This window comes from Poromitra crassiceps (assembly GCF_964638095.1).
Source record: "Poromitra crassiceps genome assembly, chromosome: 21".
In the NCBI taxonomy this organism is placed as follows: Eukaryota; Metazoa; Chordata; class Actinopteri; order Beryciformes; family Melamphaidae; genus Poromitra; species Poromitra crassiceps.
The window spans coordinates 13,233,113-13,247,960 of NC_139638.1; the positions used below are offsets into that span (position 1 = coordinate 13,233,113).

The 14,848-nt window shown below is 45.2% G+C and overlaps 1 protein-coding gene across 2 annotated transcripts in view; it reads left to right on the forward strand.

The window, feature by feature from the left end:
* Positions 1 to 14,848, forward strand: part of LOC310795426 (sarcoplasmic/endoplasmic reticulum calcium ATPase 2) — a 65,904-nt gene that overhangs the window by 11,051 nt on the left and 40,005 nt on the right. For both annotated transcript variants that reach the window (XM_083657455.1, XM_083657454.1), the window contains one exon: positions 3,921 to 4,059. In XM_083657455.1, coding sequence (XP_083513581.1) covers positions 3,921 to 4,059 — 139 coding nt within the window. The remainder of the gene's footprint in view (positions 1 to 3,920; positions 4,060 to 14,848) is intronic.

The following is a 14,848-nucleotide window of genomic DNA, read 5'->3' on the forward strand; positions in this document are numbered from 1 at the left end:
AATTTGAAAGGCAGCAAACCAGACTGTATGAAGTTGAAAATCACCACTTTTTAGCTGATGATTTTAAAGCAACATGAGGCAGTTCAGGACTTGCACCACAGCATTTCCAGGGGAGTGTAAGCTTTTCTAAAGGCAAAGGATGGCCCTACTACTCCAGCTATTTCATATTCATATTGTTATCATTTATCTATCTGTTAGTTGTCTCCCGCCTATTCGCGTGAGTGTGATTTTTAAAGTAGTTTATGTAAGTCAAAGTAAATAAAGCAAGCCATTGAAATGTGTATCCCTTATCAGAAATTAGGTTTTAACCGGTTTCTTTTTTCCTGGCCAAAAGGGGGTGTGGCAATGGCCGTGGCCAATCACAAAAAGGCGCCCAACTTCGAAATGGGATTCAGAAGAACAGCACAAAATATTGTAGAAGGGTTGTCGGAGGTGTACACTCTGCTGAGTGCCCGTTAGTTATACATGATGCTCCCTGTTTGTACTGAACACATCTCTAAATGTGTGAAACAAGCAGGAAACACATGAAACATGATTTCTGGTGAACATCTGCAGAATTGTGCACATCCTCCCTGGGGATGGGGGCGGGGCTTGAGTAAGGCTGTTTTTCTAAGGGTTCTCTTTTTCCAACAGTTTTTTTAAACTATGGTTCTAAGTGTTTTTCTGCATGTGCGAGTGTTCCTACGGGTAAATGTCTAATAACCCCCCACTGAAAAGGAATCCCCATCATTGTAATTCACACCGACCACATTACATTCACAGTTCTAATTTTGTGCACAATAGACCCTTCTCACGGGGGCCATTTTGTGTCAAAAAGGCAGGGTAAACACGGGTGCAAGCAATGAGTTTCCAAATTCCAATCATGGAAGTTGGAAACTCTCATTAGTGTTTTGCTTGCACCTGTGTGTACCCTGCCTTTTTGACACAAAATGGCCCCCGTGGGAAGGGTCTATCTTTGTGGCGGTTGTCTTTGTCCTCTTAGTTGGTACAGTACACTGTGTTGTTGTGTCAAATGCTTTACGGCTCACTCTAGGCTCTGCTCAGGTTTGTGTAAATGGGGGGAGCTGTTCACTGGCAGGCTGTTTGCCATTGTTTATGCAAACCAAGCCTGTGTGGATGGTGTGGAGGTGGAGCCTGTGTAGAGGTGGAGCCTGTGTGGATGGTGTAGAGGTGGAGCCTGTGTGGATGGTGTAGAGGTGGAGCCTGTGTGGATGGTGTAGAGGTGGAGCCTGTGTGGATGGTGTAGAGGTGGAGCCTGTGTGCATGGTGTAGAGGTGGAGGAGGTGGTGTAGAGGTGGAGCCTGTGTGGATGGTGTAGAGGTGGAGCCTGTGTGGATGGTGTAGAGGTGGAGCCTGTGTGGATGGTGTAGAGGTGGAGGAGGTGGTGTAGAGGTGGAGCCTGTGTGGATGGTGTAGAGATGGAGCCTGTGTGGATGGTGTAGAGGTGGAGCCTGTGTGGATGGTGTAGAGGTGGAGCCTGTGTGGATGGTGTAGAGGTGGAGCCTGTGTGGCTGGTGTAGAGGTGGGGCCTGTGTGGATGGTGTAGAGGTGGAGCCTGTGTGGATGGTGTAGAGATGGAGGAGGAGGTGTAGAGGTGGAGCCTGTGTGGATGGTGTAGAGGTGGAGCTTGTGTGGATGGTGTAGAGGTGGAGCCTGTGTGGATGGTGTAGAGGTGGAGCCTGTGTGGATGGTGTAGAGGTGGATTCTGTGTGGATGGTGTAGAGGTGGAGCCTGTGTGGATGGTGTAGAGGTGGAGCCTGTGTGGATGGTGTAGAGGTGGAGCCTGTGTGGATGGTGTAGAGGTGGAGCCTGTGTGGATGGTGTAGAGGTGGAGCCTGTGTGGATGGTGTAGAGGTGGAGCCTGTGTGGATGGTGTAGAGGTGGAGCCTGTGTGGATGGTGTAGAGGTGGAGCCTGTGTGGATGGTGTAGAGGTGGAGCCTGTGTGGCTGGTGTAGAGGTGGAGCCTGTGTGGATGGTGTAGAGGTGGAGCCTGTGTGGATGGTGTAGAGGTGGAGCCTGTGTGGATGGTGTAGAGGTGGAGCCTGTGTGGATGGTGTAGAGGTGGAGCCTGTGTGGATGGTGTAGAGGTGGAGCCTGTGTGGATGGTGTAGAGGTGGATCCTGTGTGGATGGTGTGGAGGTGGAGCCTGTGTGGATGGTGTAGAGGTGGAGCCTGTGTGGATGGTGTAGAGGTGGAGCCTGTGTGGATGGTGTAGAGGTGGAGCCTGTGTGCATGGTGTAGAGGTGGTGTAGAGGTGGAGCCTGTGTGGATGGTGTAGAGGTGGAGCCTGTGTGGATGGTGTAGAGGTGGATCCTGTGTGGATGGTGTAGAGGTGGAGCCTGTGTGGATGGTGTAGAGGTGGAGCCTGTGTGGATGGTGTAGAGGTGGAGGAGGAGGTGTAGAGGTGGAGCCTGTGTGGATGGTGTAGAGGTGGAGCCTGTGTGGATGGTGTAGAGGTGGAGCCTGTGTGGATGGTGTAGAGGTGGAGCCTGTGTGGATGGTGTAGAGGAGGTGGAGCCTGTGTGGATGGTGTAGAGGTGGAGCCTGTGTGGATGATGTAGAGATGGAGGAGGAGGTGTAGAGGTGGAGCCTGTGTGGATGGTGTAGAGGTGGAGCCTGTGTGGATGGTGTAGAGGTGGAGCCTGTGTGGATGGTGTAGAGGTGGAGCCTGTGTGGATGGTGTAGAGGAGGTGGAGCCTGTGTGGATGGTGTAGAGGTGGAGCCTGTGTGGATGGTGTAGAGGTGGAGGAGGAGGTGTAGAGGTGGAGGAGGTGGCTCCAGCTGCTGCCTCTTTCTTGATGTTCTTGAGGACACCTTCCCGTGTTGTTGCTACGCAACGCCGGGGTTACGCCCACTGACACCAAACTCCAAACAAAAACCTGTCAGTTTGACTGTTGTCTTGCTTGTCACTAAGTTATTGCACCAGACTGCTATAACATGACTTTAGACCTGATATGAATCAGTGGAGTCTTTTGTAATCTTCGTGTCATTGATATACTTGTTTGTTCAGAGAATTCACATACGGACTTGCGCTCATTGTTTTGACTCGTGGGTTTCCCCCATTTCCAGTTGCCTTCCCCGTGAGTGATGTCAGCGGGATGTCAACAGATAACCGTTTAACCAGTAACTGACCGTTTAAACGTTAACGAATAATCCTATCAGTTAATCAGTAAAAAAAAACGTTTACCCCAAGTAATAAACACTAGAGCCCGACCGATACTGGATTTGTTTTAGGCCAATGCCGATACTGATCGGCAAAAAAAAATCAGATATCGATATATCGGATGATATTCTTATATTATATTCTATATATACATACACATTACTTTTTTTTGTTTTTGCAATTATCCCTCAAATATCAAACACTTGACAAAGATATCACTTGATGTGACTTGAGATATGTAATGTACTGTAGGCAGGATATTTTCTACAGTTTAATAAACTTTATTGTCCAAAATGACATCAGTGTACTGAAACAGTAAACTTCACTGGGAATTTAATCATTATAAATACATGTAACTAGAGAAATAGTTCCTATATGAAGGAAACCCCCAGGGGGAGAACATGCAAACTCCACACAGAAAGGCCGTTTTTGACGACCCCACCCGGGCGGCGGGCACTCGAGGACATTTTTTTTTTTTTTTTTTTTTTTACCTTTATTTATACAGGGGGAGTCTCACTGAGAGCAATGCTCTCTTTTTCAGGAGTGCCCTGTTCACATTCACACACACATTCACACCTGGAAGCTGACCAGTACAACCACAGTCTGATCTGCTGGCCACTGATCAGCTCCACTGCATCAATCTCTTTAGAATGACTCTGCTCTAGACTATCTGTGTTTTCAGCCAGCCCTTGAAGCATTTCTTTCAGATGTACCTGTTTTTAATCTTGTATCATCTTCTTTCTTTCTACTGTTCAGGAGCGAAATGCAGAAAATGCCATTGAGGCACTTAAGGAGTACGAGCCAGAGATGGGCAAGGTGTACCGCCAGGATAGGAAGAGTGTTCAGAGGATCAAGGCCAGGGACATTGTGCCTGGGGACATCGTGGAGGTGGCTGGTAAGATGCCTGATTGAAAAGTCTTCGTGGTGCCCTCAGACGATACATTCAAAGGTAGAACTCCGGTGTGAAAGAAACCCGAGCTCAAAGGAAAGAAAAATCACACATTTTAGACAACTGTCTGGACTCTTTAATTTCCTTGACACTTTTTTTGAACTTTCGTTCTATTTTTAAAAAATGTGAAGGAGTTCAAAGCTTGCATACTTCAATTATTTCTATTTAGATGGAAACGTTTCTTGTTTAACACCATGCCATTTAAATCTATAACAAGCAACGGGTTGGTTTGTTCCTGTTGGTTCCTTGGGGCTTTTTGACAGGGCCTAGTGCAGCAGGGGTGTCTGTTCACGGGCCACATGCGACCCAGTTTGGTCTGAAGTGGGCCGGACAAAGGAAATCAATGCATAATATCCTAACAACACCTCCACATTTTACTGTTTTAGTTTAAAGAATTAGGCCTACAGTTACATTTTAAGAACACGGTTTAACATAGGGTTATCTCAGCCACCATAGCTCTATCATTTCAAATCTACTGTCTGTGTGTGTTTTTAATAGTATAGCGTTAATGTTCCAAACCAGCAGAACAGACAGAAATCTATCTGTTAGTAATTCTGTCCGTTTTGATAGATCAGTGTGGCCAAACGCCACAGCCACCTCTTCCTAACTTACAGCGAGCGCGCTCTGGCTTATGGAGCGTGAATAATTCAGATATACTATGAGGCGAGCGATGTCCAAGGTGGTGTTGAAGGTGGTGTTGAAGGTGGAGTAAGTTGAAGGTGGTGTTGAAGGTGGAGTAAGTTGAAGGTGGAGTTGAAGATGGTGTTGAAGGTGGAGTAAGTTGAAGGTGGTGTTGAAGGTGGAGTAAGTTGAAGGTGGAGTTGAAGGTGGTGTTGAAGGTGGAGTTGAAGGTGGAGTTGAAGGTGGAGTAAGTTGAAGGTGGTGTTGAAGATGGAGTAAGTTGAAGGTGGTGTTGAAGATGGAGTTGAAGGTGGAGTAAGTTGAAGGTGGTGTTGAAGGTGGAGTTGAAGATGGAGTTGAAGGTGGAGTTGTGTTGAAGGTGGAGTTGAAGGTGGAGTTGAAGGTGGAGTTGTGCGTGAAGCTGCGCACAAATAGAGCCGAGGCGATCAAGCGGCACGTCGCTCAACCTGTTCGCCGAAGCACTGAGCAAGTGAGGACAGCTTCATTAGGAAAAACTGAAAGTATGATCTTCACTTGTCTGCATCGCGTCCAGTTAGGAATCGTGTTAGTTAGTCCTCATCACAGCAGCATGACTAGATAGTCCAGTTAGGAATCGTGTTAGTTAGTCCTCATCACAGCAGCATGACTAGATAGTCCAGTTAGGAATCGTGTTAGTTAGTCCTCATCACAGCAGCATGACTAGATAGTCCAGTTAGGAATCGTGTTAGTTAGTCCTCATCACAGCAGCATGACTAGATAGTCCAGTTAGGAATCGTGTTAGTTAGTCCTCATCACAGCAGCATGACTAGATAGTCCAGTTAGGAATCGTGTTAGTTAGTCCTCATCACAGCAGCATGACTAGATAGTCCAGTTAGGAATCGTGTTAGTTAGTCCTCATCACAGCAGCATGACTGGATGGTCCAGTTAGGAATCGTGTCAGTCCTCATCACAGCAGCATGACTGGATGGTCCAGTTAGGAATCATGTTAGTCCTCATCACAGCAGCATGACTGGATGGTCCAGTTAGGAATCATGTTAGTCCTCATCACAGCAGCATGACTGGATGGTCCAGTTAGGAATCATGTTAGTCCTCATCACAGCAGCATGACTGGATGGTCCAGTTAGGAATCATGTTAGTCCTCATCACAGCAGCATGGGTGGATCGGCCCGTTCCCTTGGCTGCATGTCATCCCCTCTCCCTGCCCTGTCCTTTCTGTCTCTCTCCACTGTGTTGTCTAAATTCATGATAAACCAATAGAAATTACAATCTCTCAAAAAATGGCAACTGAAACTTGAAAGGAGATTGGCGAATATGTTAGTGAGACGTTCTTTGACTGTGTTACTTAATTCAACCAAGCGGTTTGGAAAAAGATGGCGACTCAGATGATCTTAGTACCAAAGAAAAACACGCTCAACCCTCAAAAGTGTCTGTGGCTGCTGAATCCTCCAAAACATATCAAAGAGAGGAATTGATCCAGGACAGCACTCCAATCACTTTGTAAATGTTATTACCGTAAATTCCGGACTATAAGGCGCACCGGTGTATAAGCCGCACCTTCAGAGTTGACTGTTTTTTTCTTATATAAGCCGCACCGGACTATAAGCCGCGGGTGTTTTAATGGTATTTTTTGTTTTTTTTTACAGTGCACACAGTGTCCGCGGTGTGGTGAAAAGAGGGCAAGAGAGGAAATTAAAACAGAAGTGGATTTATAGTTAGAAAGAGTGCTAAAGAAGAGAGAATTCCGTTTTTTATTTTTTTATTTTAGTTACTCACAGTACTATTGACCAGTCCAACTCAAAAGATATTCGGCAGTTTCACTTTGAGCTCTTGTTCCGCCGCTGTCCATCAATGGTTATGACGAGTCTCGCTGGGTACAGTACGCCAAAGCGATATCCATTGACTTTAACCTTTTCGATGATGCTGTTGTATGTTGCGCGTTTCTGTTGCACCAACGCGGAGAGGTCCTGCCGGACGAAAAAGCGCGTACCCTTCTGCGGGGAAGAGGCTTCTTCCCCGCAGCCTGGAGGATGAGTTGACGGTCGGGCCAGCGGAGTACTGTGTTGTTTTTGTCCTCCAGTGCGCTGATGCGCTTTTCCGCATTAGAAACTCTGTTCACGGTTGCCTTCTTTTCTTTAGTGATTGAGTGGATGGACTTCTGCACGTTTTCAAACTTGTTTTCAAGCTGCTCAAACCTCTGAGCGATGTCGGACTTAATCGATAGTGTTTCACGGAGTAAAAGTTTAGCCCAAGCCGTGTATCTCCAGCCTCCAGCAGGTGAGTCATTTCCTCATTCATGGCGGTGATTGCTTCGTCTTTTTCTTTCTGCTTACCTGTGTTGTGTTATGTTATGTTATGTTGTTAAAAGAGGGCAAGAGAGGAAATTAAAACAGAAGTGGATTTATAGTTAGAAAGAGTGCTAAAAAAGAGAGTTTTTTTTTTTTTTTTTTTTTTTTAAATCCATAGATAAGCCGCACCGTTATATAAGCCGCAGGGGCCAAAAAAGGCCAAAAAACGGGAAAAAAGCCGCGGCTTATAGTCCGGAATTTACGGTATTGCCTTAGTTTGCACAGACGTTTCTTCAGTGTGCATCAGTGGCAAGTAGGCTGACTCAGACGATCTTATCATTTTTGACCAACTGCACATGTTGACTCTGTTGAAGAGCTGTTTTTGCTCTGTGTGAATTTCACTTCTCTCCTTTCTCTTCCTTCCTCTTCATTTACTCCCACTGTCTTTACCCATTCTGTTCCGTCACTCGTATCTCATCCAGTAGTGTAGTGGCTCTCGTAACAGCTGGGAGTGATAAGGATTATTTGATGGCAATCTGGGAGATGTGCACAATGTGGCGGTCCTTGATTGAAACATACATTAGATTAGATTAAACTGTATCAGCATTGCACAGAGTACAAGTGAGTATTAAGAGAACGAAATGTCAAAATCATGAAAGTTTAATTGTCAGCGTTTTCTCCTCCCATGTCACACACTGTGCTACGAGTATGACTGGCTCCACCTCCCTTTGTGTGGTTGTACTTTTGACTGTGTTCATGTGAAGTGGGAGTCTTCATTGGAGTGCCTTCAGTAACAGTAACAGTGAAAGTGACATTGTTCAATGGCAGTAGTGTTGAAAAGCATTGAAACACAAGATGACCTGTCTGACCTCTACTTCTTCATTTGATTTGCTGGCACGAGTCCTAGCAAGGGTGTTGAAGTCACTTCTTTTCTCCAGTGCATGGGAGAGAATTGTAGATTTGTAATAATTGTATTGTATTATACTGGACAGCAGACACCACAAAATACCTTTCACTTGAGACTAGTTGGAGACATATGATTGGATTATTAACAGGGGTGTCACGATACACTCACTTCGTTCAAATATACATACTTCAGCATGCGCTGGGACGCGTCATCAGTGATGTTAACTGGGGTCGCAAGGTGTTTCGGGTCATTCCAACATCATACACCCTCGCCCAGTAGACCCGGCCGAGGCCGATTACGACCCCGACCCGTGTCCCGGAAGCAGCCGCTACGGATCAGCCTTCCTACTCTGTCTGCAACGTTGCCCGCGGAAGGGTTGATCACTCCCAATCTGCTGCAATAGAGCCAGTGCTACATCGCAGCATTGAAAGACCCTTCGGTGCATGGAGGCTCAGGCATTGTGGGTTGTCTCCCAGCCGCTCTCCTCCTTCGTCTTACCAGGCCCTCTCCCAACAACACAGGCAGCTAGTCTGTACCTGGTTGTCAGGCATCCAATGGAAAAATAGATGCCTCAAGAAGGCCTGTGCGCTGCACGTCATCCGGCTGCGCCGAGCACCTCGCTCTAGCCTGGAGGACCCCAGGCCGCGGCGATGTTTACACAGATTTTCGTATTTTTCACGATACAATACGATACACGATATTGGTTCACGATAACGGTGCGATACGATATTTTAACAATATTTTTTTGCGATTGATTTGTAAGTTGAGGGGGCATCCTCCACGCTAATTTGAGTAATTTCACCATTTTCATCCTCCGTGTCTGTGTAACGTCCCTCGTCTGTTCAAACAAAGCAATGAAAAGGAGAGCGAGCATGCAATCAGATGCAGATCAGTGAACCACCATGTTCAGCTTCTTTTTCTCACGATATGAGATTTCATCTCAACGATACATATTGTCACGTTTTGATATCGCGATATATTGTGGGACGATATATTGTGACATCCCTACATTATTAATCATTAATATTTATGCCTGTTTTTATTTATTTATTTCATTTTCATTGTACATCCCGGCTCCAGTCTTGTTTGTTTCAGTGTGTTGTGAAACACACCTGCCTGTGGAGTGGTACAGGTGATTTGGGTAATTGATGCACTCACAACTGCTAACATTGGTCATCAGCGATTATCGTGATGTACTCGTCTTTACACAGGCCATAAACACACGCACGCGCGCGCGCGCACACACACACACACACACACACACACACACACACACACAGGCTACAGCTGAACCCAGTGCCGCTCGTCCCTCCTGTCTAATATAATCTAGTTGTCTGAGTGATGCTGATGCTGAGCAGAGATGATGTTTTAAGGACATCAGTTTATTTTGGGCACGTAGCTTTCTTGCTTCTTTGTGTGTCCCTGAAGGTCCCTGAGTGAGAGATGTGTGGGTGAGAATTAGAGGTAGACCCATTCATTAATTAATTAATTTTTGTTGGTAGTGCTATGTTACATTGAGGTCAACGGGGAGAGGCTTGCGTTTTCCCCTGAAAAGGGGGCGGGAACATGTGCCGCCAGCATCCGCCTACAAAATGACGTATTGCCGATCTGGTGCGTATACAGAAATCCCCATGACTTCCCGACGAGGGAACCAGGAAGTGCATGACTTGTGGGTTGGCCTACAGAAATACGTCATCCCTTCGGTACTCTACTGTGAGCGTTTATTTGCATACTTGTTTGGTCTGCATGTCAGTCTTTCCATTCTCTTCTGACCACTCTCACCACTCTTATTCTGCCATCTGTGATCAAGATGCTGGAACGTCTCAGTTGAACAGTAACTAACCTATTGAGCCTGTCTGCATGCTGTACTGAATCACAGCCACGCGGTCCGTACTATCCAGTACCAGCCACTGACTGTTATGCAATATGCACATAAATAGTAGAGATAGAGTTGATGTATGGGGTCGATCTGTCACCAAATTAATTGGAACAGAATCTACAAGAGTTACCAGCATAGTAAGTTAGGTTTACTCACCCCAAGAGCTACATTATTTGCAGTTTGTGTGTGTGCTCCAGAGTTCCAGTGTGTTACATAAGGCACGGGTGGAGAAACCCACCAATGGCAGCAGTGCAAAGTTGAAGCATAAAGAGTAATGTAATAGAGAGGCAAAGTGGAACGTCACTTCCTGCTTCAGCACTGTACCAGAGATTTTCATCCGCCATTTATTTTCCCATAGACATTTCGTAAAATGCTTATGAAATAGTTTTACTTTGTCGAACCAAACGGTTCAGCTAACGCTATAATCGGGAGAGACCATAGAACATTTCACTCGGACCAAAACTTAAAAAAACATAGAAAAAATATTTTCTTTAAACCCACATTTTTTTTTAAATGTTTTGGTCCCAGTGAAATATTATGCGATCTCTCCAGTTTCTAAATATATCTGTACCGTTTGGTTTGAACCAGTAAAACAATTTTTATACGGATTTTACGAAATGTGTATGGGGAAAATAAATGGCGGATGAAAATCTCTGGTACAGTGCTGAAGCAGGAAGTAGGCGGTCACTTTGCCTCTCTATGTAATGTAATGAAGAGGGTTGATGCCTTGATGGTGTATGAGTTTAATGCCAAGTTGTCGAGTAAGTGCCATGTGACGGTGTCACGGTAGGCATCTGGTTTCTGTCTCACAGAGTACTTTTAGATTCAGGGCTGTGATAATCACCATGTCTCCATCATAAGCTCTGATGCTCCTACAGAGAGGAATCCATGTCAAGTGGCTAGTGGAGCTCTGTGTGCAGGCAGGGTGTGTGTGCATTAATATGGGTGTGTCTGCTGCCTCTGTGTTGGTAATATGCATGTTTCATTCCTGTCGTTGTGTATACACTGTGAGTGTGATTTAGCATGTCCGTTCCCACCACCACCGCGTGCACACATGCCCTGGCTTCTCCCCTGTGAAGAGTGAGTCAGACCTCCTGAAGACTCCCACCCTCCTCTCATCGGCTTAAAAAGACCTCCTGAAGACACCCCACCCTCCTTTCTCATCGGCTTAAAAAGATGCCTTCATGAAGCATGGTTTACCCTGCCCAGACTTTGTTGTTTACTTGTGGCACAGCGTCATGCTGTGTGTTTGGCTGTGTTGCTGAACACTCCGTTTCACTGCAGCCTATTTCCACCTCGGGCTGGATGGCAAAAAAACAAAAAGAAACATCTCAGTATTTCTAGGCTAAATAGCGATACACGATATATCTGTATTTTAAATGTTCAGTTGTATAGTTCAAAGCTACATGTGAGATGCCACAAGCACTTTGATTAAAACAAGACTGTACTTGACCAAATACCTCAATATCGATAGCGTGACATGACAATAGAGCCATTTCACGGGGGCCATTTTGTGCCGAAAAGGCAGGGTAAACACAGGTGCAAGCAACACACTGATGAGGGTTTCCAAATTCCAATCATGGAAGTTGGAAACCCTCATTAGTGTTTTGCTTGCACCTGTACCCTGCCTTTTCAGCACAAAATGGCCCCCGTGAAAAGGGTCTATAATTTTGGGATGATTATTGGTGCTTTCACAAAATATTTACCTAATGAGATTTTTGGTCATAGAGTCACCAGCTGAATGAAAAACTATCCAGCTAGCAGTTTTTCTGGGGAATGCTCTCTCAAAGATTTTAGCTTAATTTGGAGGACTTGGGCACATTCTAATGCTCTACTACTACAAGCAATGTTATGATAAATGAATAGGACTTTAATGAATATGACTTTAATGTTTTTTCTTCTTCTTCTTCTGTGAAATTGACCTGTGACCCTCGAATCGGAATTGAGAATTGTTTAGAGCCGGAATTGATCAGCAGAATCAGAATCGTTGAGTTCAAATGATACCACCATACCATACCCAAAATTAGTTGTTAGGGAGAACACGGCAAGCATCTGTTCTGTTGTTGTACTATTCAAATAAGACACTATCAGTCAAAACAGATGATCAGTGTTCTTAGTTTTGGACTGTTCTATTATACACAGGTACAGAGATAATAAACATATTAGCCAGTCTACCTGATCCTGTTGGATAATGAACTTAAAGCGTTTCTCTCCTCGTGCCCTTTTTATCAACATTTGCCGTTTCACAGCTGTTCAAATGAGATCAGACCAATGAGACCATTTATGGATTCATGTAGGCTGCTCAGTTCTGAAGAAGGAAAAGAAACATAGGTTCCCAATTATTGTTTAATCTATGGATACCTAAATCCATACCTGTGTTTTTATGAGCTGAAGATAAACTGACAGTCATTTGTATATTTTGTGCGCTGCTATTATAGAACCCATCTCATCTATCTTCGAGCACACACTCCGTTCCTTCATTTTATAGCTCTCTACACTTCTGTGTCTCTGTACACAGTCTCTCTATTTACATTCACTCTCTGTCTCTGTATGTACATTCACTTCGTCTCCCTCTGTCTCTCACACTCTCTCTCTCTCCCTCCTTTCACATTAACACACACGGCTCTATAGCAAACAGAGAAACGTGATGCAGACGTCACTTGTCAGCTGTTACACAATGTAGCTAAACTAAACCAGCACACCCTCTCATCAAACAAGCTCAGTCACCCAGTACATATTTTTCAGCACGATTTGCCGGCAAACTGACCTGCTTGGACCTGTCTGCCTTGTTGCTACCAAGGCAGACAGGTCCAAGCAGGTCCTGGATTGTCTTTCTTTTCTAGCATAATGGATCTTCAAGCCAGCAGCGTTTTGCTAACTTGACTGTTTAGCTGTAGACCACTGATTAGCAATAGCACATATACATCCAATGCATTAACTTGACTGTTTAGCTACAGACCACTGATTAGCAATAGCACATATACATCCAATGCATTAACTTGACTGTTTAGCTACAGACCACTGATTAGCAATAGCACATATACATCCAATGCATTGAGTTTTTCAAAGGGAATGAAGCAACTTTGATGGTGCACCTGCGCAAGGACATGAGGCAATACAGTAGCAGGATCCTCCTTTTATAAAAGGGAGCAAGTGGGCTTTGTCTGTTTACATTTTTGTCCCACTGATGATGTCACAATGTCTGACATCATCAGTGATGTCATCAGTGACATCATTATTGACCAAAATCATCTTATGACATCACTGATGATGTCAGGCCAGGCGATTGTGCACTCTGCATGCCAGTAGGGCAGGCGAGGCCATGCAGCAGCCGAGCTGTGGGCGAGCCCCGCAGCGGGCGAGCCTAGGTTATGATTTATACATTTATGTTTTATAAATAATGTTGGTACATTGTGCTTCACTCTTTGCCACAGTATCCTGCCTCTGTTTTATCCTGTCACTATTGAATAGACAGGCTGGGCCACCCAGCTTATTGAGCTGCACCCCACCTCAAAGCATCACAGGGCCTGGCAGGGTTTTCTCAAAGCTTCAGACCAAAACCTGAATGAAAAATTGACCGAACCACTGGAAATTAAAAGTCTGCACTCTGCAATGTAACTTGTAACAGGCAGCAGTGGCTGAGCAGCAGTGTTGATGGGGTTACTGGGGAGCTGGGGGAGGCAGATGGCAGCAGGTCGGTGTCTGGTAACCGTATCGCACTGGCCAGGGGCTCCGGCGGGGAACCTATACTCTCCTCTGCCTTGCCAAGTGGACTGTGGTGCACCACTCCCTGGGGAGAGGGGCTGGTGAGGTTGGTTGAATGGTGCCTTTCTCCAGCTCCCCCCTCCTGCCCGCCTGGACAGCTCCCCTGTCCTGCCCACCTGGACAGCTCTTCCCCAAGCAGTGTGCGTTTGGAGAGCTGGGTGCCGGTTTCTGTTATTTGAGTGGGAGAACTGAGCTAATACAGTGTTTTGTAACTGAAGAGTGAAGCACTCTGTGTCATTACATTTCATAACCCAGACATTATTGATCCTGATCAAGTTGATAGGTGCAACTTGCGTCCTAGGTCATATGGTTACCAATACGCTAGACATATTACCAGCCTATGCAGCAGCATATGTGCTCGTCACTCCACAACTGTATCATTACCTACCTGCACTATATGTTATTGTTTGGCATCATGTGTTTCTCAGCATCCCAAATCTGCAGGAAATCAAAACGCTGCGGAAAAAATCAATCTGCACCGCAAAATATGGACGTTTGTGATTTGGTGTGGATAGCCTCATAGAGATATAAATTGTTCTTTTTTCCCCCTTTAATTGCTGTGCGATTTATTCGCACAAATTATTTGTGTTTTTGGTCTGGAAATACCTTTTATATTATGGAGCTTTTCAGTGAACTGTAACGGGTTATCAATGATGAACATGCACTCGGCCAGCGAGGCACCTCTGTTTAAGAGACAGAAGTTGTATAGATATACAGGGTTTGACCCTAAGTTTAGACTTAGTTGTATAGATATACAGGGTTTGACCCTAAGTTTAGACTTAGTTGTATAGATATACAGGGTTTGACCCTAAGTTTAGACTTAGTTGTATAGATATACAGGGTTTGACCCTAAGTTTAGACTTAGTTGTATAGATATACAGGGTTTGACCCTAAGTTTAGACTTAGTTGTATAGATATACAGGGTTTGACCCTAAGTTTAGACTTAGTTGTATAGATATACAGGGTTTGACCCTAAGTTTAGATGTGTCTGAAAGCAGCAGCCTCAGAAGATAAGGATACATCACCGGGTCAGTTGTCAGTGTTCAGGCCGGTAACTTTCAAAAACCTTTGGCCCAGATTGCCAGTGCAAAATTGACCTGTTTGTCAACCCCTGTTTTCTATTGATGTTATTATAGAGTTTAAATGTTGCACAGTCCACATGCTGTCTGAGAGGCAACAGAATTGGTGGGGAAAGTTTATCCTGTCTCAGTGCCTCCACCAGACTTTGACCTCAGGGTCAGTTTGATGACAGATAGAATAAGGAGGAGCTGTGAGCGA